This window comes from Cutaneotrichosporon oleaginosum (assembly GCF_008065305.1).
Source record: "Cutaneotrichosporon oleaginosum strain ATCC 20508 chromosome Unknown ATCC20508_contig05, whole genome shotgun sequence".
Taxonomy (NCBI): domain Eukaryota; kingdom Fungi; phylum Basidiomycota; class Tremellomycetes; order Trichosporonales; family Trichosporonaceae; genus Cutaneotrichosporon; species Cutaneotrichosporon oleaginosum.
The window spans coordinates 2,063,971-2,091,756 of NW_027072174.1; the positions used below are offsets into that span (position 1 = coordinate 2,063,971).

Genomic DNA, 27,786 nt, shown 5'->3' on the forward strand with positions numbered 1-27,786 from the left:
GCGGGCCATGGCGGGGGGAGATGGAGGGAAAGAAAGACTGATGTGCGAGGGGTGGGTGACTGATGAGGAGTTTCGGGTGTGCCGAGTGGCGCAGAGGGGAGTACGAGGGGTCATGTCTTGGGAGCGCAAGCCCTGGTGTGTACGCCGGGGGCGAGTAACGCCGAGAGCGAGAGCGAGAGCGAGCGGAGAGGACGGAGAGGACGGAGAGAGAGAGTAGGGTTGACTGGACGCCACTTTAGCCACCGGGCGGCCATGCCAAGGGAAGGTGGATCAAATCCTTCCCGACGCCGGCTCTTACGGCTCATGCCATCATCCTCCTCGTGCTCTTGCCAGCTCTGCGTTTCCCGTGTTCCTCGCTCCCTCCCGAGATGACTCATGCCCATGGCCGTGGCCGAGACGCGTACTTACTGAATTGATGCGGGGTTTTGGGTCGCGGTTCAGATGTATCCAGATGATCGAGGCAGCGTGTCGAATTGTCCAAAGGTCGACGTCGTTATGGGAGAATGGCAACGTCAAAATGAGATGAGGTCGTTCAGAGTCGGTGTCGTGGAGAGCAGTCAAGGAGATAGAGAGCGCGAGTCAAGGTTTTTGATAGCGCCAGAAGAGGGCCGAGATGACGGCGAGGGAGCGATGAGGGATGAGGACGAGGAGGAGCAGGTCGAGTGCCTTGGGCCTTGGACCTGGAACCTCGAGGTTATCGCCGATGTAAAGATTGCGTGCTGCCGTGGGCGGCGGCGTCGTCGTCGGCGGCGGCGACGGCGTACGGAGGTGATGGAGAGATGTAGATAGTAGTAATGGAGAAGAGGAAAAGAGAAAGAGATGACGACGCGACGCGACGACGTTGAAGAAGAGGATCAAAGGAGACGATGGAGGTCGATGCCTCTCTCTCTTCCCTTGGCGCACAGACCACCGCGCGCCGCGCCGCGCCCTCCACCCCGCCCAAATCTGCAGAGCTGTTGATCTGCTCTTCGAGTTTCGGCCGCATCACATCATCTTTTAGTCTCGAAACCTTCCATTCATCCAATGCCGTAACGCTGCCCGTTGTGCTCCTGTACTGTACATGTGCTCTTGTCGCCCTCTCGTCCTACTCGTCGTTCCCCGGCCGAACGCCCTGGCTCATTGCTCACCCCTCGTCCGTCGGTGGACGCCGGTGGCAGGTGGGCCGGTGACTGACTGCCTGGTGAATCCTAGTTACAACCCAGGACATGAGTACAGGAGTTGCAGGATCGCAGGAGCGTCATGTAAGAGAGACAGGCGGCCAAGAGCCGCCCCCGAAGACCGAACGCGCTATGGCTTGAGGCTTGGGCGAGGCCCGGGCGAGCCGAGCCAGCCAGCAGGCCCTGCATCGCTGGAGCTCGAGCAGCAGCAGCAGCAGCAAGAGCAGACCAGGCCATGCCATGGGCGATGAACCAATTGGCCGAGCGGTACTCCCGCCAGGGAGCAGCAGTGTCAGGCAGATTCCTTCCATGCATCCACGCGCCATATGGATGTATCCGGCCATGCCATGCCGAAACGTCTCCCGTCAGCAATTGAACAAGCGCAAGCGAGCCCACCTCGGCTCATGTGCCCGCGCCTCAACGCCCACATCGCTGGATCGATAGCTTCGGCTCGAGCTTCCATTATTCCGCCCAGCTTCCCGCTCTCATTCATGCCCTCTGCCGATGCCGATTACCTCTATGCCTCACCCGAGAACGACAACGGCATCGGTATCGGTATCGGTATCGGTATGCCACCCGCAGATGCTCTCATCCTCTCCTCCTGTGATGATGGACTATTCCAGCCAAAGATCTACACATCGCTTGCCCTGAAGCATGTCTCGTGCATATCTCGCCGCCCATACTAGCAAGGGTACTCCAGTACTCCAGAAGACACTTTATGACTGAATATGAGGACTGAATAGCCCCACTTTTGCACCTTGTGGTGTACCGGTGAAAGCAGTTTAGATCGGGCCGTCACGATCAGCAACGACACCAATGACTGGTAGACTCGGATACTCCATCGGAGTGTAGACTGTCGCCCTGACTCGCATCGTTCCTTATATCAAGTCTTCCGCCATCCCCAGCAAGGGGGCCAGAACCCTCCCTCCCCGTCCCAGTCCCAACTAAGTAATATCGAACCACGAGCATGCTCATACCCTCCAACGAACGACCACTCTCACTCTGTACAGTCTAGGTGCCCGTCGGCGACTTGGAATCGGGCAGTGGCGGCGGCGACGACATCGCCGTGGGCTTAGAGGGCCCCGCATCGCTCGGCGACGTCGAACTCCGGGTAGCCAACCATTCTGGGTTGTACGACGGCGGGAGGTGCTCGACCGCGGCGGGCTCCACCGCCCCGGCGTCCTGGTGCTCGACAAGCGAGATGTTGCGCGGAACCGAGGTCGTGCTGCTCTCGCGCTTCGAAAGAAGCTGGGGCACAAGCGTCGAGCCCGAGACGACGGACTCGCGCATCTCCTCTGAGCGGGGGGCTGGGGGCTCAGTGCGTGCGAGAGGCGAGAGCGGCGCGAGAGGCGTGATGGGCGGATCGTACGGCGTCGTCGTCGCGTCAATCGTCTCGTCGACCGTGAACAGCTCTTCCTCGGGCCTGGGGTCAGCGTCGTGAGCCGCTGCCTGTGACATACGGAGAGCGAGCCTTGCGCTTGCGCAGGAACAAGAAGAAGACAAGGGCGATGAGTGCAGCGCCAAGGATGCCGCCTACGACTCCGCCGGCGATGGCGCCGACATTGCTCTTACCTCCCCCGCTGCCGCTGCCGCCCCCACCGCCACCATTCTTGCTGTCGTTAGCCGGCGTCAAGCCGTACTCACGCAAGGGCATAGTCGCAGTACATCCACGAATGGAGGCCGAGGAATTTGGTCGGGTCCGTGTCGCCCGTCACGGTGATGGTGTACTGTTCCTGTGGATTCAGAGGCGTGTAGTACAGCAACTGGCCTGGAGCGGCCCACTGCGCGCCAGCGTTGAATCCATTGCGCTCACGCGCAAAGATGGACGGCAGGGGAGGATCGACGGTGACGGAGTATGTGCCGTATGCAAAGCCGACGGTGCCGTTCAGTGAGATGAAGTTGGAGCCGCGCGGAGGGAAGAGCTGGATGGAAGCAGTCGAATCCGCCACAATCGAGCTGTATGATATCACCCTCTGTCCGCCCACACCGCCGAACTCGTTGAGAGGACGCCACGGGCCTTTGGGAAGCACTTGGGGCTGGCTGGACTGCAAGGCATCGACGAACGTCGTCTCGTGGCAGGAGAGGAGGTTGGGATCGGTACTGTTGTAAGCAATGGGCGAGTCGGCCTCAAGCAAGGCGCAAGTGCTGATTGAGGGGAGGAGCAAACTCGGAAGGAAGGAACGAAGCGCGGCAGAGGGATACGTGATTACTTACGTCTCAGCAATAATGCCCACGACTGAGGAAACGGACTTGACGCCGGTGAGGAACGATGGGTCACTCTTCGTCACCTCAATCATGGCGGTGTGGACACCGACATCCTGCTGGCCACTGGCGGCGCTCCACGTCGAGACGTTGCCTGTGGACCGACTAATGTCTACCTGCTTTTGCACGCCATTGAGCGTGTACCGCACCCCGTCGCCGCCCAGAACTTGGCCCTCCATAACGGATGAAATGCCAGGATACTCAAAGTAGGCCAAGTCGTCCACCTGGTTGGTTGCGTGGACGGAGTCGCCAGTGCCCATCATACCCGCTTCCCATACGGAATCTGAAGATGAGGAATAGTAGACCTTCCAGCTCCCGATGTAGCGGATGAGCGGAGACGTGTCGGGGATGCGGACTTCGGTGAAGCAGTTTGGGACGGCCATGGCGAGGAGTGGCGAGCGGCAAAGGTGCGGGAGTCGATGCTAGCACCTGGCAGCTGGCAAGGTACGGAGGGGGATGGAGACGAGGGAGAGATTGTTCGCGTTCTTGTGCAACCGAGTCGAGGCGACCTTGACGATCTATACACCGGAGCGTCGCAGTAAAAAGGTCAGAGAATGCGAAGAGGAAGAATGGCGAGTGTCAAAATGAAGAGGGGGGTGGTGAGAACGACGGCCGACGGTCACTGAGCAAGGAGCGAGGAAGAGAGAGAAAAGCACAGCAACGATGAGCGGTGACCGCCCAACGCTCTCGGTCACTGTGCGATCACTGCCCATTGTGAGCAGGGGGCGTTTGCATGCATGGGGTGTGTCCGTTCGAGGGGAGCCGATGAGCGACGAGGCGCAAATCAACGTTGAGCGAGGGCGCGAGGAGCTAGCAAGGGGTCCGAACAACGACGAGATCTCGTACGCTTATTACACACGCACAGCGGCGGTGCTGTGTGGCACGATCCCCTCTGGCGGCCAGCCACTCGGCGGTGCCACAACACAACCCGACCCACATGCTACATTTTCGCGGTGCCGCCGAGTCACGCCGAGCGGCGGACGACGCGTGCTCCGGGCCATGTACTGTACTAGCGAGCGAGAGAGGCAGCACATGGAGCATGCAGGCGGAAAGCTTATTAAACCTGGCAGCTACAAGATTGGGAGACGAAGCGAGCACCGACCGAGGAATGGCGATCTCCCTTGCTCACGCGCTCGCGACTGGTGGCCATCGCCGCAGGCCCATGCGTCACACTCCAGTATAGTATAAGGGTGTGAGTGTGCGAGGATGACAAAGTAAAAGACAAGTTGGTCAAGTTGGGACAGTCGACAGAGAGGATGAGAGAGTGCAGATTATGCAGTCATATTGGTCGACAATCGTCTCCATCTCGCCACCCTCTTGTGATGATCCAAACCACAACGACCACTGGACACCGTCCACATATGTCCACCATGGATGGCATCGCTCATGTGATACCCACGCATCACGATCATGGCATTGTCATGCTCGCCACCCAGCTACCCAGCCCTATCCCTTGCGTGGCAATACTTATGAATGGTGCGTACACCATAGTTCTGTGTGATGGCCCCGGCCGAGATCTAGCTCTAAGTAGAACTGCTAGTAGTGTACGGGTTAAAGCGTTCAGGTAGGGAGGGCCATCACAAACAGCACCAATGACTGCCAGACTTGAGTACCACACCCCACTAGGAGTAGTCTCTCGTCAGGCCTGCTGGTGAGAGGGCGGCAGTCGAGCTCCCGCAGGTACCTATCCAAGTCTACTTCATGAAGGGCCGAGCCATGTGTTGATGAAAAATCCGACGCCGCATGGCAGAGATGTTGTCGGGGAGCTTCGAGCCCTCCTTGAAAAGTCTGCTTCCATGCCGCTCGTGCCGCCCAGTTCTCCAGGTTACAGATGCAAAAACTACATAGCTCTATCCAACTCTGCGTGCCGTGCACAGCAGACGCATCGACGGGCGATCGACGCACGCGCACGCGCACGCACACACCTTGCTCACCGCCTACTGCTCGCCGCCGCGCCCTACTCCTCGCGCTCCTCCCGCAGCGCCTTCTCCACCTCGCGGCGCTTGGCCTCACGCGCCTTGCGCTGGATGCGGACCCACCCGCCGAGCGGCGTCGTTTCCGGCTTGACGCCCTCGCAAAAGCGTGCGAGCTCACTCCTGTCGCGCGGCGCAAAGCTCACGTTGCGCCGCTTGGCCTCGACCCACGCGCGGTTCGCGTCGATCTTGTCTGCCAACGCCTTGAGCTGGTTGGCCGTCTTGGGCGAGCCCGCGCTCCCGCGCTTAATGTGCCGCCGGATGCTCATTACTACGGGCAGCGCGATCTCGGGGAAAGCGACGTCGGTCGCCAGCGTCGCGTGGTACTCGCCCAGCAGGAAGACGAGCTCCTCGCCCAGCCCGTCCTGGTACACGCGCGTTTTGGGGTAGGCCGCAGGGGCGCGGATCACGTATGCAAAGTCGAGTGGCTTGAGCGTCGCCTTCTTCGGGTTCGCTTTCCGGAACTCGGCGCTGTCGAGGATCTCGAGCATGAATGGCGCCAGGGGGATGTACGTGCCCGTCAGAGACACGAGGCGGACAAGGGAGGAGAGGACGTGGAAACGCAGCGGGAAGTAGCGGCTGCTTGGGAGAAGGCGGACGACCCCGAGCGCCACCTGCACAAGCGGATAGATGAGCGGCTTGAGGGGGCTCTCGAGGCCGCCGCGCGCCGCCTGCGCCTCAATTCCCGCTGCACCGGAGAGCACCTGGCTCCAGAAGTCGATGGCGTGCACAAACGCCCAGTTGTATACTGCACGGAAGGCGGCGCCGTCCTCGCCCGCCTTGCCAGATGTGGAAGAGCGCACGACGTTGCGCAGATGCACGGCAAGCATGCGGATGAAGGTGAACGCGTGCTGGTACGACAACGCCGGCTCGAGCTGGTATAGCTCGCTCGCCGAGTTCTTCATCAGGTTCAAGCTGGGAAGAGTGTGCACCGAAGTGAGGCGGAGCGGGGGCAAGAGCGCCTTGTAGATGTTGCGGAGGGCGAGGTCCTTGATTCCGTCGTCGCCCATGATGAACATCTTGCGGATTGCGAGGAACGAAGCGACGCGCACGCTGTCCGAGGCCGACGCCCAAAGATCGAGCAGCGTCTTGAGATACGCGCGGATGTGCTTGCGCGCTCCGAGGACCCAGGGGAGAAGCTTGGCGCTCTCGCTCACTGCGAGAGCGAGCAAGCCACCGGCCCCCTCCTCCTCCTCGCCGAGCGCGCTCGGGGTCGAAGGAAGCTGCTTGAGGAGGTGGAGCAGCGTCGAGAAGTGGCTGAGGATGAGCCGGTCCAGCGTCACCGGCGCCTTGCTCGCCTGCAGCTTGATCCGCCCGTTGGGCAGCACCTTGAACGGCTTGTGGTGCGCGAGCACCACTGGCGTAAACTTGAGAGCTGTCACCACGAGGCGGTTGAACACGGCCGCAGAGGGGATCGTGTACCGCAGGTCGAGGCCGGTCCCCTGCTCCTCGCTGTCTTCGTTCATGTGCGCCGCCGCGCGGAACGCCATGAGCATCTTGCGCAGCGATCGGAGCGAGTGTTGCTGCGGTCAGCGTTGTCGCCGTATCGGAAGCTCACCTTCAACATGCCCTCGCGCCAGCCGCGCAGCATGCGCATCGTCACGACCGTCTTGCGCGGCTCATCGTCCTCGACATCCTCATCCTCGGCCACGTCCATCTCCTCGTCTTCCTCCTCGTCCTCCACGTCCTCGTCGACATCCATCTTGCCAAAGTTGAGCAGGTCGGGGTCTTCAGCCTTCAAGTGCTTGAAGAACTCGGGGTCCTTCTTCTCGAGCTCGGCCATAGCCTTAGCCATAGCCTCCTCGTCGAGGTCTGCCTCCTCCCCCTCCTCTTCCTCTCCTTCGCTCTCCTCGCCGTCATCCTCGTCGTCCTCGGAGATGTCCTCCAAATCACTGCCCTCCTCGATGGGCACGTCCAGCCCTCCCGCGCCAAACAGCTCGTCCACCGTCTTGGCTACGCCTCCCGCCTTTCCGCCCCTGACGCCGCCCTCAAAGTCCGGGCTCTCATCCTCGTCCTCGCCCTCGCCCTCGTCCGAAAGCTCGTGCTCCGGGCGCACCGCGCCACGTTGCAGCCGCCGCTGTGTCTTCTGGCCCTCGAACTTCTTCTTGCTCTGCGCGGCCGAGCGCCGCTTGGAGATCGTCTCCTTGAGCTTTCCCGAGGCCACAAACTTCTTGAACTGCTTTGTTGGGCGCGCCATGGTGGGTGTGGGGTGAGGGATGAGTGTTGTTGGTGAGCGATTCTGAAATTCTTGACGCTCAAGTGGAGGTGCGGGAGCAGATTAAGACAAGGTCACGTGGTGACCATGTTGCGGAAGGAGAACGGGCGCGTTCAGCGGCTGTACCTCCACCTTTCGTGCCGAAGTCGCCGACGCCGGTGTACGCTGTTGCTCGTTCAGAGTCTTTCGGGGTTGAGGAGCCGAGGGTGCTGTCGCGGAGTATCGGCAAGATCGTACATTTGCGCATGCGCATGCAAATCATGCAATCATGCAAGAGTCTACTCAGAGCGACACGTGGCAAAGGGCCCCGCAGTTGTCATTCCCATACCCCAACTTGCCGCCACTCTCCCATGCCCTCTGTGTCATTCTCCATCCGAGCTCAACTCTTTCCTCGTCTTCCTCTTCTTCTTCATCCTCGCTCAGCATCGTACTATCCCTCTTCGTTATCCACTCGTTTGCGCATCGACTGTTTGTCATCCACAGCAGCCACAGTCTCCTAATCATCCTCGACATCGGGACCCTCTTACGCTCGCACTTGACGGCCGAGCGGGGTCGTCGTTCCGCACTTCCCTGTGGAACCCGTCGCCATAACTACATAACCCTCCTCGCACCCATTCTCAGCATTTACCTCTCTCCCTCCTCATCGTGCAATCAACCTCTCCACTTTAGACACGACCATGCCCCGGCGCCAGTCCCATTCCCTCCATCCTCTTCCGCGCAGCCTGACGTCACGCACCCCCACGCGGCGCCGCGGCGTGTTCGCAGACGCGTGGCCTCGTCTTGATCGCGTGCAGGAGCTCGGCGAAAATGGCGAGGGACATTCTGGGTAAGTTTGGGAGTCTGGTTATTTGGATACAGCAATCGCACAAGCCTCCAAGAGCTATGATCTCCTATGTCTGGCTGCCCCTCTTTCGCAACGGCAGTCGGTACGCCGAGACCAAAATGCACTCTGGCGTTCTCCTTTTCTGCTACAGATGCTCGACCATAGCTGACAACAGATGCGTCAACGCGCTCAGCTGGTCCGATGATGGCGCTACACTCCTCACCGGCTCGGACGACCAGCGGTAAGTTGGACTCACCCCTGCACAGTTGCCTTCCTTCACCCAACTCACAGCAGCATCTGCATTTGGACACCAGACACGCGCAGAGATGCACCCGCCGCACAGCTCTCTCCGCATCCTCTCAAGCACTCGGGCACCATCCTCACCGGACACCGAGCCAACATCTTCTCCTGCCGCTTCCTCCCAAACTCGAGTACGCCGACCATTGTGTCCTGCGCCGGCGACGGCGATATTAGGGTTTTTGAGGTTGAGCGTTTGCGGCCCGCCGAGGGAATGTCCTTGCCGTTCGTCCGCCGGGTGCGGGGGGCGCTTTGGGGAGTCGACGGACCAGGCGTGCGCGTGCTCGAATGTCACCGCGACCGAACCAAGAGGATTGCTACTGAGGCAAGCCCCTTTCTTTTCTTATCAGTCTCCGAGGACGGGACGGTGCGGCAACACGATTTGCGTCGCCCCCATGCGTGCAGGGAAGAGTGTCCTCCTCCATTGTTTCGAGCACCGCCTCAGGTGGACCTCTACTCGCTGAGTGTATCGCCTCTGACGCCCCACCTTTTCGCCGTTGCCGGCCAGACCGACTGCGCGTACATCTGTGATCGGCGGAAACCTGAGCACCAGACACCTAGCTGGGGAAAACATACCAGGCGTGCGGAACAGGTCACTTGCGTTCGCCGTCTCGCCCTGCCACAGGCCGAGTGGGAGAGCGTGGAGCGCAGGAATGCCGCGTTTCATGAGCGGCACATAACGTGTGTGAAGATGAGCGCCGATCACGCAGGCGAGGTGAGACTCGCGGTACTTTGCATCGCGCTGATAATAGGTCATCTGCGCGTTTGCCCGCCATTCAACATCGCTATTCTCGTTGAATGACTCTCCGGCCGAGTCGAGTGCACGTGTGCACCACGGTAGCGTCGTGCCCCCCAACCCCGAGTCAAACACTCACAAGGCGGAGAGAAAGCGGGATGGAATGAACGGTGCGGAAGGGAGAGGCCCGGGAGACGAGGAGGACCGGCATACAGGCGAGGGGCCAGGCGAGCGGCTTAACATAGCGCTTTCTGGGTCTAGAGTGAGACATGGTGTGCCCAAGCGTCGCATCTCCTCCGTCTCGCATCCTGAGTCGCGTGCTGGTAGCGGATCGCGACCGCGTACAGAGAGGACGGAGCCAGACGATGAGATGGCGCCGAGGTTGGCTCGCTTCCTGCGCAGTCCGCCCCCTTCCCCTCCGATCGAAGATGCGCGCTCTCCAAGGTCAGAACGGCCGAGGGATCGTCGCCCGCTGGGTACCGAGTGGGGTGAGTAGAATGTGCTTTGTGTCACTGACGCATAGAAGAAGGACCAGACGAGGTGCTCGACTTGGCAAATTTCATCCGCGAGTCGGAGGAGGGTTCGGAGGACGAGCTTGACGCTATCATGACAGGCGTCGACGGCGCGAGGGATCTGCTTGCAAGCATGGCAATGGAGCTCGACGATGACGAAGAGATGTCGGAGAGTGACACGGAGACGAGCGATGATGGCTGGCCTACCGAGAACGATTCGTCCGACGGCTCGGAGCTCAATGTCCGAAACGGCGCGCCTAGCTCCGAAGGCGAGTTTAGGGGTGTGGACGTGCTGTATCCGCGCCGCAGCTACCGGGGCGCACGCAACATTGATACAGTCAAGGATTGTGAGCATTTGTGCTGATGAGAGACCTGATATCAGGCAACTTTTTGGGCGACAGCAGCGATAAGGTTGCATCGGGGAGTGACGACGGCAATTGGTTTGTCTGGGACAAGGAAACCGGGCGGCTAGCCGGCATCTGGTGGGCAGACAGCGACATTGTTAATGGTAAGCTGAGGCTGAGAAACGGATGCTGATTGTAGTGATGGAGCAGCACCCTACCCTTCCAGTTGTCGCCGTAAGCGGGATTGACAACACAGTCAAGGTGGGTTCCGGAGAGGGGTTTTCCATCAACCCAGTGGGTAATTGACAGCTTGCTCACTCCAGATGTTCGCGCCAGTGACACGCCACCCTAATCCCTCCTTTAACCGAACGTCCGACGCGGACGCAATCATTGAGCGCAACCTGGCGCGCTCGGCACCCAGGCCCTCGAGCATCTTCGCGGATGTGAGCGCCGTACAGATGCTCGTCACTATGCTGCGAAGCCAGCAAGGCGGGGAACCCCGCGAGGCTGTCCTCGACCTGTTTCGTTCTTTGGGGGTCGTGCGCGTCGAGGGAGGGAGCGATGGCGACCACGACGGAGACGACGAAGGTGACGATGACGATGAGGACGATGAGGACGAGAATGACGACGAGGGCGAGTCTGAGGCCTAAGGTCGCCCACAAAACGACTGTGACTCAAAGGAGGAGGCGTGAGCTCAAAGGTGTGATGCCGCAGAGGGTCGTTGGGGAGCCAGCCATCTTGGCGCGGCATTCCTTGCACCTGCCTTACTCCGAGCATGTACTCAATGTGCAACTGTGTGCAACTGTTTGTCCTCCTTTGACTTCTGACCCTTCATCGATGTGTCTCACACACTCAGCGCCGTCGTGCCTGGTCGGTGGACTGAGCTCGTGCGCACAGACCTCCGCACCCGTCGGCGTCAAACTCAACTGGGGTGCAACAGATCTATGCCTCCGTTCTTCCAGCTGCGGCCTTGCTCGAGTCCTCGCGCTTACCGAGGCCCGCAGCCCACTCCGTGAAACCGGGCATGAAGTTGGCACTCGGCGGACTGTGCGGCGCGCACCTTCTGACATCCGAGGCGGGTGGTGCCCCCCCTTGCCCGGCATGTTCCCGGTGTGTGCGGAGGTGTGCTCTTGGCAAGAGTCTGCGTCTCAGGCCTCGTCTCATTTTCCCCACTTATTGTCTCGCGACTGACCACCTCTCACTTGCTCATCACTCACTTTTCTCTCGCACAGCCTCCTCGTCTTGGGTATTACCACGACTCACCGTGGACATCTCCTCTCCACCCTCCTCCTCATCTTGGTGATACAAGCACCACAATGCTCCCTCTTCTGGTCTTTCTGGCCCTAGTGGCTCTTGCCACGGCCACCCCCTTCCCAATCCACATGGACGCCTTCACCTCCGCTATCAAGTACACGCCGCACTATCCTGGTGTCGCGCGCAACACCTGGAACGCGACGTTCGCCAACACGCCCTGGACGTCGTGGGTGAACGGCACCGACAATGTCGGGTGGGGCGAAGGCTACCGCATCGTGCGAATGGACGAATTCGCGGCACCCAACACGACGGTCGCGAGCGGACCCAAGTACAAGTGTGGTGGCAAAGACTGCCCGGCGCGCGCCGACTTCAACTTCTACGGTACAGGCATCGAGTTCTGGGGATACTGGGGTGCGCCGGGTGGGCCGGAGCAGCAGGGCGGCGCCGCCGTCCTCGACAACTGGAACAATACCGTTATGCAGGCCTCGGGCACGGTCAATGGCGAGTATGACTCGGACAAGCCCGTCAAGCTCGGTGAGGCCAAGTTCCTGCTTGGCAACCACACTGTCGGCCTCGTTCCGCTCTGGGGCAACGTCGCGTTCACGCACATGGTCGTATACATGGACCTTGACGGAAGGTGAGCCTTCATCTTTGTCGCACTACTAACTCCAGCGCCGACAACATTGCTTTCTCCGCCGCGAATCCGACAATCCTCAACCTCGCCCTGCCGACCAACACATCCGAGCCGCACCCGTACGCAATGAAGAACCCGGACGTGCCCATGGTGCTCGAGCAGAACTGGGTGCCCGGCAACGCGGTGGGCTGGGACAGCAAGCAGCCAAACAAGAACTACACGCGCATGGGGACGTGGGAGAGCAATGCGCGCCTCTCACTCCCGGTGCCGCGCGGCCACCGCTTCCTGCGCATCAACGGCACCAGCGGCTGGAACCACGGCACGTTCCGCGTAGACATCACACCCGCGCCCCCCGGCCGCATCGGCACCGAGTACCACGACACGAGCGTGTCGTGGAACACGCCGAACACCACGTTCTACGCCGCCGCGCTGGACCCGCGCGAAGCGTACGCCGTGTCCCTCACCAACCTCGGCAGCACGGGTGGCGACACGACATACCTCTGGTTCGACATCCACGCGTTCGAGCTCTGGCCTGTGGGCGCGCACGAGAACCGCGTGTTCAAGGGCGTGATTGCCGGCGCGGCCGTCGGTGGCGTACTTGGCTTCATTCTGATCGTCGCCGCCGCCCTCGTCTTCTGGCGCATCAAGAAGCGCAAGGCCGCCGTGTGTAAGTCCCCTGACATGGCTTTTGTGCCCGAGTACTCACCACAGCACCCGAAGACCCCAAGCCCGAAGTCCCCCTCAACGACACGGACGCCGGCACTGTTCCCGTCTTCCCGCCCAACTACGACGAGGGGTGGAGCGCCGCGCTTGCGGCTACTTCGCCTATGCGTGAGGTGCCCGCCCCCGCCCCCGCTCCCGCCCCCACCAGCGCAGCCCCAGTCTCCGTCGCTTCGGCTGCGGCTCCGTCCGTGCCCTCGGTCCTCAGCCCGCAGGATAGATACGAGCAGGAGCGCGAGCTGATTAAGAGCGCAGCCTACCGCGGCGCCGTGAGCCGTGAGGCTAATTGAACGCGTTGAGGGCGCCAGGGCGCAGCGAGGCGTGGTCTGAATATATAATGATAATGGCTTGATGCATGCGATTGTTTGGTGCAGTGTCCGTTGTGTGTCCGCGATTTGGACTTTGGTCTCGTACTCAGCGGCACAACAGAGTCTCGACTTTGCCACTGTCTGCCTCCGACACAGTCGTGACCTTGGAAGTGACACACACTGCGCTTGTCGCTACCTTTTGCACCCTCCACGCTGCGCTTCGCACCCACACCCTCGTAACCCCTGCCCTCACTCAGCAGGGGGCCTCGCTTCACTCAACCCCATCTGTATCTATGTCTGCATCAACTACCCAGATCCCTGCATACACTATCAGCTTAGACAGTGACGACCCAGACGCGGATGAGGTTGTCGGTGTAGCCGGCGAAGAGGGTCTGGCCGTCGGCCGACCAGGCGAGGGACATGGCCTCGGGCTTGCGGGCCTTGTCGGAGAGCTCGTTGAAGTCGGGCTTGAGGTCGTCGACGATCGACTTGGACTCGAGGTCGAAGATCTTGATCGAGGTCGAGGTGGCGGCGCAGAGCCAGTAGCGGTTGGGCGAGAAGACGAGCGAGTTGATGATGTCGCCGGCCTCGAGCGAGTAGAGGTGCTTGCCGTCGTTGAGGTCCCAGAGCATGACGATGCCGTCCTTGCCGCCCGAGGCGGCGAGCGAGCCGTCGGGCGAAACGGCGAGGGTGTTGATGTAGCCGGTGTGGCCGAAGTGGTTGGTCTTGAGCTTGCACTTCGAGAGCTCCCAGACCTTGGGTTAGCGCTGTCCCAGATACGGAGAAAAAGGAGGATCAGAGATCTTGGTGGATATGTTGTCTCATTGGGCAAGCCCTCTGAAGTAGCAAATATATCGATAACATCATGTCGGGGGGCGCGGGGCGACTTACCTTGACGACCTTGTCCCAGCCGGCCGAGACAATAACGGGGATGACGGGGTTGGGCGAGAAGCGGACGCACGAGACCCACTCCGAGTGGCCGTCGTCAACAATGTTGAACTTGCACTCGCCGAGGGTGTTCCAGAGCTTGATGGTGCGGTCACGCGAAGCCGAGACGATCTGGCGGTTGTCGGCCGAGAACGAGACGCTGCGTGTCAGCGCATCTCACGACACGGCGGGAGGATCAGAGATCTTGGTGGAAAGTTGGTCTCATCGGGCAAGCCCTCTGAAGTAGCAAATATAGAGATCGCATCATGTTGCTGTTGCTGGTGCCGGGAATACTCACGAGAGGACGTCGCCGGTGTGGCCGACAAACTTGCGGGTGGTCAGGCCGGTGTTGAGGTCCCAGAGGCGGAGGGTCTTGTCCCACGACGACGAGAGGGCGAACTGGCCGTCCGACGAGATGACAACGTCCGAGACGAAGTGGTTGTGGCCGTGGAGGATCTTCTTGGGGAAGCCGAACGACGACTCATCACGCGAGAGCTGCCAGACGATGATGGTCTTGTCTTGCCGTCAGCGTATTCCCTCAAAGTTTTCGCCCGTCTCCACGCCCGCTACTCACCACGCGACGAGGTGAGGATCATGTCCGGGTTCTCGGACGAGGTGGCGATGGCGGTGACCCAGCCCGAGTGGCCGGCAAGAGATCCCTTGAACGCGAGAGGCTCGCCCATTTTTGCTGCTGGTTTTTTGGTGGTGAGGAGGAGTTGGAGGACAGAACGAGAGAACGACAAGACGAGAGTCGACAGCGACGAGGGCAGTTTGGACGCCCGTCGAGATTTTGCTCCCGCTATTGCAATGGGGGCACGAGAGATTAGTGTGTCACCATTAGCGCATTACAAAAGGAGTGGGATAAATTGACGAAAAGAGGACGGAAAATCAGGGCCAAACTGCCTGCCCCACTTGTGCCGCTGGAGTGCCTCGATTTTGAGGTTGCGGGGGTGATGCGGGGTAATTGCCAACCGCCCAGTCTACTTTCCCACGGCTGCCATTCTCATCTTCGCATGGCTTTCCATCCGCGTGGCTCTGCTTCCGCCCTCCTCTCCTCCATCGCCGTCCATTGACGATCCGCGCATTCGACACTTCGGTCTCATCCACCCCGCCATGTCCTTCAAGCAGCTCCCCAAGGCCGTCAAGGAGCTCCGTCTCCACCTCTGCCAGAACTCGGCCGCGTCGGCTGGTGTGCGGTGAGTCAAGCGAGCGGCAGGCGGCGGGCGCGCGCGGACGAAGGCGCGCAGGAGTGTGCTGGATCTGTTGCTGGCAAGCTCTGAGCACATGAGCGCAAGCATCGCTGCTGGGTCGCCAGCATCTTCGCCTTCGCCGGTCGCCCTCCTTGCTTTGCCGCTGCGCCCTCCGTGTTCCCGTGAACACCCCTAGCTGACCACAGGCAATTCATCAAGTCGTCGTACCCCGCGCTCAAGTCGTCCAACCCCGACGTCAAGGTCCTCGTCCGCGAGGCGCAGGGTGTGGCACCGCGCGCATTTGTACGCTTCGGTGAGTGCTTTGTCTGGAGGCAGCCTGTCGGAGAATGCAGCAGCGTTCCGCATCGCTTCCTCCTACCCTCCCCCAGCGCTGACCCAAGACCGCGGCGTTGAGGCGCAGACAGGCCTCGAGAACCTCTCCGAAAAGGACGTCGCGGCCGCGCTCACCAAGCTCGCCGGCCAGTAGATGATGCAGAAGGTAGCATACTGATACATTGGCATTGTGTTCGTGGACAGGTCTACGGCCAGGGGACAAGGGGCGGGAGGGGGGTGACGACAGGATGTTACTCAATTCGCAGCGACTTGACGTCCTTCTCTACCTCCTCCGTTGCGCTCTTTGTCTTGAGCGCCCCAGCTACACTCGAGAGACTCTCCTTCGTTTTGTACACTGGCAACTCGTCATCCGACTCGGCCGTCTTGAACCCCCCGTCGCTCTCATCACTGTCCAAAGGCGTCGGCGCACCGCTGCCAGCTTTCTGGAACTTGCGGGTGGCGCTGATAACGCGCACCGCGTTCGCCCACTTCTTGCGGGGGTTGAAGTTGTCCCTGATGTTCCCGGAGAGATCGGTGCCGTCGCCGCTGGAGCCGGCCATCCACTGCGTGTCAGCGATAGGGTAGATGGGACTGGACGGGCGAGTCAGGCCAACGTACCGGGTGCGCGAGCGCCTCACTTGCAGACAGACGGCCTTTGGGGTCCACGACAAGGAGCTTGCGGATAAAGTCGCGGGCCGTCTCACTGACGTGCTTCCAGAAGCGTTCGTGGAAGACTACCTTGCCCCGGGTCGTCTCGCGGATGAGCTGCTCCTTGTCATCGGAACGGAATGGGGAGTAGCCGCAGAGGAGAGTGTAGCAGATGACGCTGGGGTCAGTGTTTGAGAGAGTTGAGGAAGCGAGTGCAGCGAGGGAAGTTGGAAGGTGGGGCTCGCCAGCTGCTAGCGGGAACTGCGCCCAGGTTTCCGTCCGGCCCGCGTTCAACACTGCTGGCAGATCACTCACCCAATACTCCACATGTCCACCTTAAGCCCATGCGGCCTTCCGAGCAGCACCTCTGGTGCGGCGTATCCGATGCTGCCCGCCATGCTCGTGACCTCCTCTCCGTCCGTCTCGAGGTGCTTGGCGATCCCGAAGTCCGCGATGACGATCGGAGAGTCGGCCGCCTGCGTCTTGTACAGAATGTTCTCGGGCTTGAGGTCGCGATGCACGATGTTGCGGGAGTGGAGGTATCGCGTAGCCTCGAGAACTTGTCTGCGGTCAGCGCGCCGCTCGTATTGTCGCGGAGCCGCGCCGGCCTGTGCGCAGAGCAGACGCGGTACTCACCGGATACACTCTGCGGCGTCGTTTTCCGTGAAGCGCCCGACCTTCGTGATCCGCTCAAAGAGTTCTCCGCCGACGGCCAACTCGAACGCGATGTAGTACTTGTCGCGCGACTCGAAGTGGTCCCAGACGTGCACGATATGGTCATTGTCCAGGTCCTTGAGGACGTTAATCTCGTCCATCACTGTCGACGGGTCCTTGACAAGCTTCTTGGGTATGATCCTGGAGTTAGAGAGGCTGCGCAGAGACGCGGAGAGGGTGGCGGGAGGGGGAGGGGAGGGGAGGGGCGGGGCACTTGGGAGATGGAAGGTAGAATGTGCAGCTGCGGCGAGCGTTCCGCACCTCCTTGCCACCCACGCACGCCGCTATCACGTTGATCAGTCCGCCCAGTGCCGCTCCCTCCTCACTCACTTCAATGCGACCTCCTTCTTCTCGCCTGCCGGCGGACTCCATTTGGCGCGGACGACCTTGCCGAAGCCGCCGCGCCCCAGCACCTCGAGGAGGGTGTACTCCTTCTTCTTCTTGAAGCTCTTCGGCTGTGAGAGCAGCGCGTCGCGGATATCAGACTGGAAGCCCATCGTGCTTGGAGAAAGACTAGGTTGGCTGTTGTTGTTGGTGGTCGTTGGTTTCGGGGGAGGAAGGGGAGTGGACAGTGTCCAAGTGGGATAGTGGGAGTGTGATGAACGCAGGTGTGGGGATGATGCAGGGGCAAAGTGGGGCGCGAGTCGCTAACTAGACGACTAATGCGAGTGATGGGTGGCGAAACGAACGGAGCGACGGGGACCGATGCGACGCGTCGGCGGCCGGAGGTGGGAGGCAAGGTGCGATGGAGAGATGGATGATGAATGCTGCGGGCATGCGGGAACACAGCTGGACGCGTGGACGATCGTCATTCCCGCAGCCACCGGCCACTGTTCGGATGCGGCTCAGTCTCAAGCATGCAAGGTTGCAAGCTGGCAAGACGTTGCCCGGCGGCCTCGTACCTCCTCGGCGCATCGGGTGCACCTTGCATTTGGCGGCCGTCGGGCTCCTCGTCGATCGTCGGCGGTGTATGGCAGCCACAGTCGCGTCGCCGCGTCCGCCCCCGCGGCAGGGTCGGTAACATGATGTCAGCTCGGATCGCATTGTGGAATTCCACACTTCACTTCCGACCTCCGCAGCTCTCAACACATCACAATGTTCGGGGCCATCGTCGCGGGCCGCCTGGTCCAAACCAACATGCAGCGGATGTGAGTGCTTCTTTCACCCTATCTCCATTGCATGGGTGCAGTGAACGGCGGGCGAGCAGCGAGCTCACGCTAGCGACGACACACACTTCGTGTTCACTCTCGAAAGACCATACGATATCAACTACCTCACGGTATTCCTCACGGGCGAGAGTGCGTCTCCTCCTCCTTCTCCTCCTCGGGGTGTGGCTGACGGCAGTGCCCTTTCCAGAGGGGTATGGCGCAACGGTGCACTTCGCTTGGCCGGGCGGCGAGTACTTCCTGCTTGGGACGTGAGTGGCCTAGTCGCGGGGGCTGCCGAACCAGCTCCGCTTACACCAGCCTGACTAATGCGCGCCCATCGGCGATTTACAAGGTGCGCGGACACCTCCCGCCAGGCGTGGCGCCGGGGACGGTCGCGAACGCGCCCGCACAGATCGGCATCGAGGTTGCGACAATTGGCGCGGTCGAGACTGCCGCGCAGGCCAGCGCTGAGAAGACGGGCAAGGGACGCGAGGTTGCGCAGCGCGTTGACGTGGGCTTGGTCGCGCAAAAGATCGTCAAGAACGTGAGTGTGTGCCCGAATGAGGAAAGCTGCTCTTTTCATCCACGACTCCTCCCATGACCCAACCTCCCTGTCTGACACGCCTGACACCAGCTCTTCAACTACCTCCACTCTTTCGGCGGCGACGTCAAGCTCACGCCGGAGACGCCAATCCCACTCTCCGTTTTCCAGCGGTGGTTTGACAACTTCAACCGCAAGATCGCCAACGACTCGGGCGCAGCCTTCCTCGATCGCGAGGACTAGTGCTGCTGGCTATTGTACATGCATAGTGGTATCCTATCCTGTCCTCTAGATCGGGGCTGCAACAACAACGCTCAGCTGGCTTAGCTCAACCTTTGCAACTGACGCCGATTACACTCCCTCCGGCTTGGCGACCTTGCGCTTCTCTGTGCGCCCCGTTACTGGATCCTCCATCTCCTGATACGAAATGGGCAAGAGGGGGTTGCCTGGCATCAGCTTGCATTGCACAGGCGAAACTCACCATCTTCGGATGTTGCATACACCACGCCAAGCTCGTTCGCCGCTGTGGAGAGGTAGTAGCTGCGCGCATCACCGAGGGACATGACTTTTGCCTTGACAATGTCACCGAGACGGAAGCAATCGGCCATACGGACCTTGTCGCGTTCCGTCAACCTGATGTCGGAGACCCGCACGACGCCGGTGGTCTCTTCGGTTGACTCGGCGACGGGGCGGTCGTTGACGATTTGAATAATGATGGTTGCTTGAGTTGGGGAGAGGCGGGAGACCTGGGGTCAGTGGCCGGGAGGGAAGGTGGCAGCGACGCGGGCGATTAAATCATCATCCAGGCGATGATGGCGTGAAGCGAGAAGAGACGCGGCTCGGAGAAGGAGACGCGCAGGCGACACTTACCTGGCCAGTCACAATCGCACCGATATCGGGCACGGCGCCGGCGTCGTGTTTCCCAATAACACTAACAGTCTGTTGTCAGCTGGCACAATCTCGAGGAAGGACGCACCGAACCATCGCGCACTGGCCTGCCGACGACGGAGGCGAGAATGCGGCCGTCATGCTCGTAGCATCCGACGCCGCAGGATGGCAAAGGGGTGGTGTTGAAGGCTGCTGGGAGGGGCTGACCGGGGAGTACGAGAGACATGGTGGAGGAGAGGGAGGAGAGGAGAGGAGAGGAGAGGAGAGGAGAATGGGGTGGTGCAGAGGTGGAGGGCCTCCACCCACAAAGTTGTGAGTGTGAGGAAGAATCAGAGGTATGATTTGATTCCGTCACTGTGCCATGACGATGCAGGCGAGACTGAACAGAACGCCTAGCACATGTCATGTCTACATGTCAGCCCATGCATCCATGGATTCACCGTTCATACTGTATATGCTCCATCCTCGAACCGTTGAGACATGACGCCCAATACACGCGCAAAGAGATGAGCCAGAAGAGACGGCTGTCATCCGCGCGCCAGATGGGTCAAGATTACAAGCACACCAACCTCCACCACCGAGGAGAGCATGCGTGTTGTGGGAGAGATCATTACATGAATTACTGCGTAGTAGTTGTAGTAGTGCCCACTAATCCGGTGGTGACGGACGGGGTAAGCGACGGGGTAAGCGGCTGCACAGAGGATGGAGGACGGAGGACGGAGGACGGAGGACGGGAGTTGGAAAAGGGATAGAGGCCAATGAGGATTGTCAACTGTAATCGAAATCGTGGGATGCAGTTCCCAGTGAGTGCCACGTTCGGCATTTCGTGCGGCAGTGGCATGCGAGTGCGGGAGCCAGTGCCGGCGGCAAGCTCCAGCGGCCAGCGGGGTGAAACGGCCCGGCACGGCAAATCGTCACTCTGCAGGGTGGGCGTGCGGCAATCCGCATCCGCTTGCCGCCCCACCGCGCCGCCGTCACCGTCACCGTCGCCTTGCCTCACCCCACAAGCCATGCCATGCCATGTGATGTCTCTCAATCTCTCGCTCCTCTTTCAATCCTCTCATTCTCATTCACTCCGGCTTTCTCATCTCCTCCCCAAACTCACCATGCTCCGCTTGGCCACCGTCGCACGGCGTACAGCCATCTCCTCTGCCTATGCTCGCAGTGAGTAAACATCATTATGCCATCGTGTTCCAAATCGCACACCCATTCCAATCCGCACCGCATCTCGAACCCAGCTCACACTAGACCTTCACGCGTCGGCTGCCGTGGCCGCCCTCGAGAAGTTTAAGATGCCCGCCATGTCGCCAACCATGACCGAAGGCGGCATCGCGGCCTGGAAGAAGAAGGAGGGCGAGACCTTCGCTGCCGGCGACGTGCTTCTTGAGATTGAGACGGACAAGGCTACAATCGATGTCGAGGCGCAGGACGATGGTGTGCTGGCCAAGATTCTTGTGAGTCACTCTGGCTCCAACGGCGTGCGCTAACGGGACAGAAGCAGGACGGCTCCAAGGGCATCCAGGTCGGAAGCACTATCGCTATCATTGCTGAGGAAGGCGACGACCTCTCAGGGGCAGACAAGCTGGCGAGCGAGGGCGACGACGCCGCACCTGCCATTCCGCACGAGGACGACGCACCCGCCTCCAAGAAGGACGAGGCGAAGAAGGAGGAGGCGCCGAAGAAGGACGTTCCAGAGGACAAGCCTGTTGCCAAGGGCGACGCCCAGGTCAGCCAAGGCACCCCGGTCAAGGCTCCCCAGGGCGCCGACAAGCCCAAGTTCTTCGCGACCCCCATCGCTCGCAAGATTGCGCTTGAGAAGGGCATTCCATTGGGCCAGGTCAAGGGTACCGGCCCGGACGGCCTTATCCAGAAGGTGAGTCACCACGCTGCCGGGGCGTTTGCCTGAGCTCGCCCCGATCTACAGTCCGATCTTTTGCTCATGCTCTAGTCCGACGTTGAGGGCTACAAGGGTGCTGCCGCCCCAGCGGCTGCTGCTCCTGCCGCGGCTTCAGCTGCCCCCGCAGCTGCCGAGTTTGACGAGGTGCCCGTCTCCAACATGCGGAGGGTTATCGGCCAACGCCTGACCGAGAGCAAGCAGCAGGTGCCTCACTACTACGTCACCGTGGAGATCAACATGGACCGTCTACTTAAGCTTCGCCAGGTGTTCAACAAGGCGAGCGAGGGCAAGTCAAGGCTCTCGGTTAACGACTTTATCGTCAAGGCGTCGGCCCTTGCTCTCGGCGACGTGCCAGAGGCGAACTCGGCATGGCTGGGAGAGACTATCCGGACGTGAGTGTGGGAGAGAGCAGCCACCGAGGCTAATTGAGCAATCATGGCTGACTCCAGTTACAAGAAGGCCGACATCTCCGTCGCCGTGGCCACCCCCACGGGTCTGATCACCCCCATCGTCAAGGACGCCGGGTCCAAGGGCCTCGCGACCATCAGCGCCGAGACCAAGGCATTGGCCACCAAGGCGCGCGACGGCAAGCTCAAGCCTGAAGAGTACCAGGGCGGCTCGTTCACCATTTCCAACCTCGGCATGTACGGTGTCTCTCACTTTACGGCCATCATCAACCCCCCGCAATCGTGCATCCTTGCTGTTGGCGCGACGACGCAGAAGCTCGTACCAGCGCCTGAGGAGGAGAAGGGGTTCAAGGTCGTCAATGTTATGAACGTCACGCTGTCGAGCGACCACCGGACCGTCGACGGCGCCGTCGCATCCCGCTGGCTTAACGCGTTCAAGGGGTACATGGAGCAGCCGCTTACGTTCATGCTCTAGGATCTCGGCTCGCGGTGGGGGTGTTAGATACCTCGGTGATGCAGATGTGACATGGCGGGGGAGATGGAGATGGGAGGGGTGGGTGCGTGTCTACTGATTCTGACCCCAGATCTGAAGGGGATGGCTGACCGGCAACTACTGATGGCTGATCACAGATGGGAGTGTGTGGTTCCCCCACTTTCCGAGACGAACGGATGGTGCGGGCCTCCAATCGGCAGCCTTGCGGCGGTGGGACGTGGGCAGGCAGGCGGGAGAGCGGCTGCGGTCGACAGCCCGCGCCCACGGCCCGGTGAGAACGCGCGGCGCGCGCTGGGAAGGCAGGTGATGTCCGATGGTGGGATAAGGTGACAACACACACAAATGGTGGGACATGTGTGCTCGTAAACACGGGGCGAGATGTCTCTGTACATGTTTGGCGGCCTCCCGCCCCCAGCGCGAAAGGTATACAAGCCGCTCGTCCATCATCATCCCCCTCCCCCCCCCTCCAATTCCACACGCACACTTACTCCCACACAGCTTCATTCACGCACATCTTCACTCTCACAGACAACTTCGCTCTCACCCCACTTCACTCTCACACGACTTCACTTCCACACAACTTCACACCCACACCCAATGGGCCAGCTCAACGACCGTTTCCTGGAGCGCCTCGAGGCCGCGCTGCCGCTCGACATGCCCGCGTCCACCCTGCCCACCATGAGCGAGCTGAACAAACAGCCGCGCCGCATGGTGCGCCAGCTGTTCTGCGCGCTCGAGGAGGCGTGGTTCGAGGTCTTTGGCGACTTCTCGCCGTCGCCGCCTCTCACGGACATTCTTCTCAGCCCGTGTGTGAGTGCAGAAGAGGCGTTGGGGGTCTATCTCTCGTTCTGTGAGGACGCGGAGGGGGTGGAGGTCGGGTTGGCGACGATCGCGGAGGAGGGCGAGGGGCTTGTGAGTGTTGAGGAGGTGGAGGGTGACGAGGCGGAGGCGGAGGCGGAGGGTGACGAGGTGGAGGTGGAGGAGAAGGAGGCGGTCGAGGAGGAGGACATTAAGGAGGAGGAAATCGAGGAGGAGGAGGAGATCGAGGAGATCATGGAGATCAAGGAGGAGGCCGAGGCCCCCTCCGAGGCTGTGGCCATCTCTGACACCGAGGCCTTCAAGGCCGAGGACACTCGCGAAGCCGACGAGTGGCAACTCATCGAGCTGTACCATGCCGACAAGGCGGAGCCGGTACTCATTCGCGACAACGACCTCAAGGAGGACCTCGCAGAGGCGACCGCCACCAACATCGTCGGGTGCGGCAGCCGGTCGTCCAGCAACGCTAGCATCTGCTCCAACGAGTCGTCTCGGGCCGTCACCGCGCCCACCGAGCCCACCAAGCCCGCCACGCGCAAGGCCCTCACTGCCAAGACCCCCTCTCTCAAGTGGCCCACTCTCAAGTCACGCTCCACCAAGTCGCGCTCTTCGACGGTGAGCAGACGCTCGTCCCTCCCCACCATTCCGGACGACACGGACATCCCGTACGTCCTGCCTGCCCTCACCTCCCTTCCCGCCATCACCCTGACCCGATGGGACACGGAGACCTCGGTGCCACTCATGCTCTTCGACCCTGACCTCTCCACCCACTCCGACCAGAATGAGAGCGCCATCCCCACCGACAGCGTGGCGAGCGACGAGACCGCACTCGAGCGCGAGCACAAGCAGGACAAGAAAGCGCTGACCAAGAGCGCGTGGTGGTGCAAGAGCACGACGCACGCGGCCACACACAAGGGCTCCAAGCTCAAGTGGCGCTTGGAGGAGTCGTTCGCCAAGCTCAAGAGCCGCACGAGCGGGCGGGGCCAGCGGGTCTAACAGTTCTTCGCACGGCAGGAAATGGGAGTCCTCGTAGTAGCAGTACACCATACCTTACACATACCTTGGATCGATTATCCGGTTGTAGAATAGCAAATCATATACCAATGAATCAGGAAGTGCGCAGACTTTTCGGTACGCTGTTGTTTGCAGGCCAAATTCAGACTTGCTGTTGTCTGCCACATTTTGCCACAAACCTTTTGCCACAATGGAGTCAGCGACCTTACGCTTAAACAATACAGATGACTTCAGTGTCGACGTCTTGGTGCGGAACAAATGCGTGATCAATGATCAGGCAATGCATGCGCTCTTGCTCTTGCTCTGTGCCCTCATCACTCCCGCCAATTTACAACCACCACTCCATATCAACTCAAACAGCTCGCCTCGCAAAACACCTTGTCCCACCTCGCACCTCATGCCTCTCGCCTCGTAGCAGTCCATTTCTCATACTCCACTCCCTCAAGAATGGCTTATAAGCAGCTCTCCTTGGATGTCCGTCACACCTACCCGCCAAACTAGCCCACACAAATATGGCCCCTCTCTGCACCCAACCCTCGGACGCGCCGCGCCACAAGGCGTACCCGCTCCCAACGAACTCGTGGCAGCGCCAATACATGGTCGCCCGTCCGCGGTCTGCTCCGCCTCCTCCGGCACCCGTTGCGCACACCACGCCGACAGCGCCGATCGCGCCCTCGACGCCGGTCGCACCCACCACGGCGATCGCGCCCACCACGGCGATCGCGAACACCTCGCCCACCCGCTCTCCCAGCGCCTGGTCGGATCCCGCGGCGATACACGCGGCAGCGTTTCTCCTCCTCCTCCGCTCGCCGGACAGAGCCCTCCCCGCCGCATTCCTCGAGGACATCGACGCGCGTCTGTACATCCGGGGCTACGACGTCGTCGCGGCGGACTTTGGCGCCCTGCCTCCCTTCAAGCACATGAACCCGCGCAAGGCGCAGCACCTCCTCGGCGCGATCCACGATGCGTGGGCTGCGCTCGATCCCGCCAAGCGGTGCGGCGCGTGCAAGTGCGCGTGCGTCGAGGAGATGGAGGCGGAGGAGACGGTGGGCCGCGCTCTCGCGACCAAGATGCAGGACGTAGTGGGGTGGATGCAATGATGGAGCGAGGAGGGGGGTAGATATAGCAATGATCGTTTTCATGAATTAGTGAATTAATGGATTTGTGAGCGGAATATGGACAGCGTGGCGCCGTAAGGAAGGTCAAGTTCACCTGGCCTCACAATGGCATACATGCAACTGCCATCTTGTGAGCATCCCCGGAGAGAGGGAAATGTTCATCTGGTACTCCCGTACTCTGTTGCAACATCCTCTTTCTCATCTCCATTTCAATACTCAACACTGCCAACGCTGCTTCCAGCCATGAGCGACTCCTTCCAGCCTCTCCCCACCCCCCTTAACTACATCCTCCCCCCTGCGGCGTTATCCCAGTCGCCTCCCCCCTTTTCGCTTCCTCCCCCTGCTCATTTTGCCCTTCCGCCGCGGTTTAGTACCTTCCCCACTCTCTCCAAGGATGCTGTCAAGGCCGCACATAAGGAGCATGCCCGGAGCAGCAGCACGCTTCTTCGAGCCAAGCGCGCACGACACGGCGTCGTTAAAAATTCCAAGGCTGATCCTCGTTCAACCAAGGTGTACACAGCCCCATTCGACCGCCTTTACCCAGGACACCAGCCCGAAACTCCACTTCTTCGCATTGTGGTGGACGACAGTGTGGGTGCTCCTCCAGCGTTGCCTCGTTGACATCCAGATCCTCACAGGTGTCATCAGCCGTGTCTGTCGTGGCGAGAGACTCACCCAGTGGGGTGAGGTACTCGAGTCCGGCAGCTGTCGACGATGCCGTCAATGAGGGCGAGTCTAAGAGACTGGAAGATACATACATTGGTCGTTACTGAGTAACGACGGCGCTATATATACTATGAGCCGTACGGATGTATCGTATCGTGCGGAAGTACCGACACTGAGTCACGTGATGGGCTGGTTCTGCATGCACATGACGCTGGGCGTAGACCACGTGTGGGTCACGTGGTCGATGTTGCTGGCACCGAAGGTGGCGCCACGACAGTGTCGCCGATGCACTGGTGAGCAGAGCGCCCATGGATTCCGACTTTCACAATCGCTACAAGATTGCGATCGACGGTCTCGCGGAACTGCGACGCCGCCGGCGACTCCAGCGTTTGGAATTTGATCTCGGCTCCAATATGAGGGAGAGTGACCTCGAACTGGCCAACAAGTTCCTGTTCGAGCCCAGGAACTTCCGTCGCACTTTGCCCTTCCATGCCGGCGGGTGGTATTTGAGCTCCTCCTCTGCAAAAGGGGCGTCTGATTACCTTATGACGCGGGACGGGATCACCATCTCGACCATCGAGCTCAAGCCTCCCCATACGTCGATCATTGAAGGCATTTCAAACCAATCCGACGCCTACATTGGAACCGACAGCCGTGGACGACCTCAAAGCAACAGGCTTACAGTTGGTGAGACCCTCGGCGTATGCCAACTCCTACTCGAGTTTCAAAGGAATCGAGTGGGAACGATTTTCTACGGCAATCCCAGTGAAGTCATCGCCGTGCGGATGGACGAGCCTGGGGTAATGCGGGTTTCGAAGCCCGTAACAGCGCAAGGCCGCTTGATGACTATTCAAGGCGCCCAGCGACTGGTCACGCCCATGGCCTTATGGATCTCCGCTGCGTTTGTCGACCTTCCCCCATCAACGCTCCTACTCCCGGAAGAAACGGTCAATGAAATCACTTGTCACACCAGCACCTACTGCAGCGACAACTCAGATGTGCCTGGACCAGAACCAGAGACGGAGACGGAGAGGTGACGGAGGCGGTGCTAGCAAGCCTCATGGCGATACCAGCTTTGCCACTTTCGAAGAATGCGTAGTTTTGATCAATCTCCGAGTGAGTCAGCGATCAGAGTCGGCCAAGCTCATCTTGCCACCCGACCTCATTCCTCCTCTTCTACTCTCAAGCAAACACTATCAACAGCATCGCCATCCATGCACGAAACACGCCAGAGAACGTCCGTCTACTTCCTCACCCTTCATACTGACATCGACCTGCACGGTGAATGCGCGCGGTTTTACAAAGACTCCGTTACTCGCATCACCTTCGAACCTATCCCGACCCCTTACCTTCTGTCGTGGCAAGAGACTCACCCAGTGGGGTGAGGTACTCAAGTCTGGCAGCCGTCAATGATACTGTTGACAAGGGCAAGTCTAAGAGACTGGAAGATACATATGTTGGTCATTACTGAGTAACGACAGCATTATATATACTACGAGTTATATGGATGTAGTGTACTGTGCGGAAGTACTGACGATGAATCATGTGATGGACAGGTTCAGCATGCTTGTGACATTTGGCGTAGACCACGTGTGGGTCACATGGTCGGTGTTGCTGGCGCCGAAGGTGGCGCCACGACACCTTCCCCCCGCCATCTCCAGAGGAGCGAACAGTAGCCCAACCAGCTCCCTGTCGTGGTCGCCGGGAACGAACAGATGATCGGGTACAAACGAGTCGTCTGGGGCAAGGGG

General features: G+C 60.5%; 13 protein-coding genes across 13 annotated transcripts; 8 read left to right on the top strand and 5 right to left on the bottom strand.

The window, feature by feature from the left end:
- Window positions 1-2,168: 2,168 nt before the first annotated feature.
- On the bottom strand, window positions 2,169-3,802 carry COLE_06345 (uncharacterized protein; the record flags this gene model as incomplete). Its single annotated transcript, XM_018426080.2, has 4 exons — window positions 2,169-2,580; window positions 2,618-2,770; window positions 2,802-3,257; window positions 3,372-3,802. 4 exons carry the CDS (start codon window positions 3,800-3,802, stop codon window positions 2,169-2,171), a joined length of 1,452 nt encoding a protein of 483 aa, XP_018276170.1.
- A 1,574-nt stretch (window positions 3,803-5,376) lies between these two features.
- On the bottom strand, window positions 5,377-7,589 carry COLE_06346 (uncharacterized protein; the record flags this gene model as incomplete). The annotated part of the gene is made up of 2 exons (XM_018426953.2): window positions 5,377-6,915; window positions 6,951-7,589. The coding sequence occupies 2 exons, from the start codon at window positions 7,587-7,589 to the stop codon at window positions 5,377-5,379; spliced, it is 2,178 nt and encodes a 725-aa protein (XP_018276169.1).
- A 695-nt stretch (window positions 7,590-8,284) lies between these two features.
- COLE_06347 (uncharacterized protein) lies at window positions 8,285-10,969 on the top strand (the record flags this gene model as incomplete). Its single annotated transcript, XM_018424214.2, has 8 exons — window positions 8,285-8,433; window positions 8,606-8,671; window positions 8,725-9,442; window positions 9,480-9,951; window positions 9,987-10,322; window positions 10,358-10,483; window positions 10,519-10,580; window positions 10,643-10,969. 8 exons carry the CDS (start codon window positions 8,285-8,287, stop codon window positions 10,967-10,969), a joined length of 2,256 nt encoding a protein of 751 aa, XP_018276168.1.
- Window positions 10,970-11,635: 666 nt separating this feature from the next.
- COLE_06348 (uncharacterized protein) lies at window positions 11,636-13,217 on the top strand (the record flags this gene model as incomplete). Its single annotated transcript, XM_018426952.1, has 3 exons — window positions 11,636-12,210; window positions 12,246-12,874; window positions 12,919-13,217. The coding sequence occupies 3 exons, from the start codon at window positions 11,636-11,638 to the stop codon at window positions 13,215-13,217; spliced, it is 1,503 nt and encodes a 500-aa protein (XP_018276167.1).
- Window positions 13,218-13,570: 353 nt separating this feature from the next.
- On the bottom strand, window positions 13,571-14,845 carry COLE_06349 (40S ribosomal protein RACK1; the record flags this gene model as incomplete). Its single annotated transcript, XM_018424213.2, has 4 exons — window positions 13,571-13,990; window positions 14,127-14,322; window positions 14,461-14,680; window positions 14,737-14,845. 4 exons carry the CDS (start codon window positions 14,843-14,845, stop codon window positions 13,571-13,573), a joined length of 945 nt encoding a protein of 314 aa, XP_018276166.1.
- A 430-nt stretch (window positions 14,846-15,275) lies between these two features.
- COLE_06350 (uncharacterized protein) lies at window positions 15,276-15,839 on the top strand (the record flags this gene model as incomplete). The annotated part of the gene is made up of 3 exons (XM_018420518.1): window positions 15,276-15,358; window positions 15,559-15,665; window positions 15,754-15,839. The coding sequence occupies 3 exons, from the start codon at window positions 15,276-15,278 to the stop codon at window positions 15,837-15,839; spliced, it is 276 nt and encodes a 91-aa protein (XP_018276165.1).
- A 97-nt stretch (window positions 15,840-15,936) lies between these two features.
- COLE_06351 (uncharacterized protein) lies at window positions 15,937-17,544 on the bottom strand (the record flags this gene model as incomplete). The annotated part of the gene is made up of 5 exons (XM_018420980.2): window positions 15,937-16,248; window positions 16,304-16,511; window positions 16,649-16,897; window positions 16,970-17,188; window positions 17,378-17,544. The coding sequence occupies 5 exons, from the start codon at window positions 17,542-17,544 to the stop codon at window positions 15,937-15,939; spliced, it is 1,155 nt and encodes a 384-aa protein (XP_018276164.1).
- Window positions 17,545-18,142: 598 nt separating this feature from the next.
- On the top strand, window positions 18,143-18,979 carry COLE_06352 (uncharacterized protein; the record flags this gene model as incomplete). The annotated part of the gene is made up of 5 exons (XM_018419783.2): window positions 18,143-18,195; window positions 18,269-18,345; window positions 18,392-18,464; window positions 18,514-18,739; window positions 18,830-18,979. The coding sequence occupies 5 exons, from the start codon at window positions 18,143-18,145 to the stop codon at window positions 18,977-18,979; spliced, it is 579 nt and encodes a 192-aa protein (XP_018276163.1).
- Window positions 18,980-19,087: 108 nt separating this feature from the next.
- On the bottom strand, window positions 19,088-19,850 carry COLE_06353 (uncharacterized protein; the record flags this gene model as incomplete). Its single annotated transcript, XM_018425559.1, has 4 exons — window positions 19,088-19,182; window positions 19,218-19,482; window positions 19,607-19,675; window positions 19,713-19,850. 4 exons carry the CDS (start codon window positions 19,848-19,850, stop codon window positions 19,088-19,090), a joined length of 567 nt encoding a protein of 188 aa, XP_018276162.1.
- Window positions 19,851-20,730: 880 nt separating this feature from the next.
- COLE_06354 (uncharacterized protein) lies at window positions 20,731-22,403 on the top strand (the record flags this gene model as incomplete). Its single annotated transcript, XM_018424212.2, has 5 exons — window positions 20,731-20,788; window positions 20,873-21,078; window positions 21,120-21,497; window positions 21,573-21,913; window positions 21,971-22,403. 5 exons carry the CDS (start codon window positions 20,731-20,733, stop codon window positions 22,401-22,403), a joined length of 1,416 nt encoding a protein of 471 aa, XP_018276161.1.
- Window positions 22,404-23,018: 615 nt separating this feature from the next.
- On the top strand, window positions 23,019-24,233 carry COLE_06355 (uncharacterized protein; the record flags this gene model as incomplete). The annotated part of the gene is made up of 1 exon (XM_018426951.2): window positions 23,019-24,233. The coding sequence occupies one exon, from the start codon at window positions 23,019-23,021 to the stop codon at window positions 24,231-24,233; it is 1,215 nt and encodes a 404-aa protein (XP_018276160.1).
- Window positions 24,234-24,763: 530 nt separating this feature from the next.
- COLE_06356 (uncharacterized protein) lies at window positions 24,764-25,351 on the top strand (the record flags this gene model as incomplete). Its single annotated transcript, XM_018424880.1, has 1 exon — window positions 24,764-25,351. One exon carries the CDS (start codon window positions 24,764-24,766, stop codon window positions 25,349-25,351), a length of 588 nt encoding a protein of 195 aa, XP_018276159.1.
- A 439-nt stretch (window positions 25,352-25,790) lies between these two features.
- On the top strand, window positions 25,791-26,096 carry COLE_06357 (uncharacterized protein; the record flags this gene model as incomplete). Its single annotated transcript, XM_018424211.2, has 1 exon — window positions 25,791-26,096. One exon carries the CDS (start codon window positions 25,791-25,793, stop codon window positions 26,094-26,096), a length of 306 nt encoding a protein of 101 aa, XP_018276158.1.
- Between the last annotated feature and the right edge of the window lie 1,690 nt (window positions 26,097-27,786).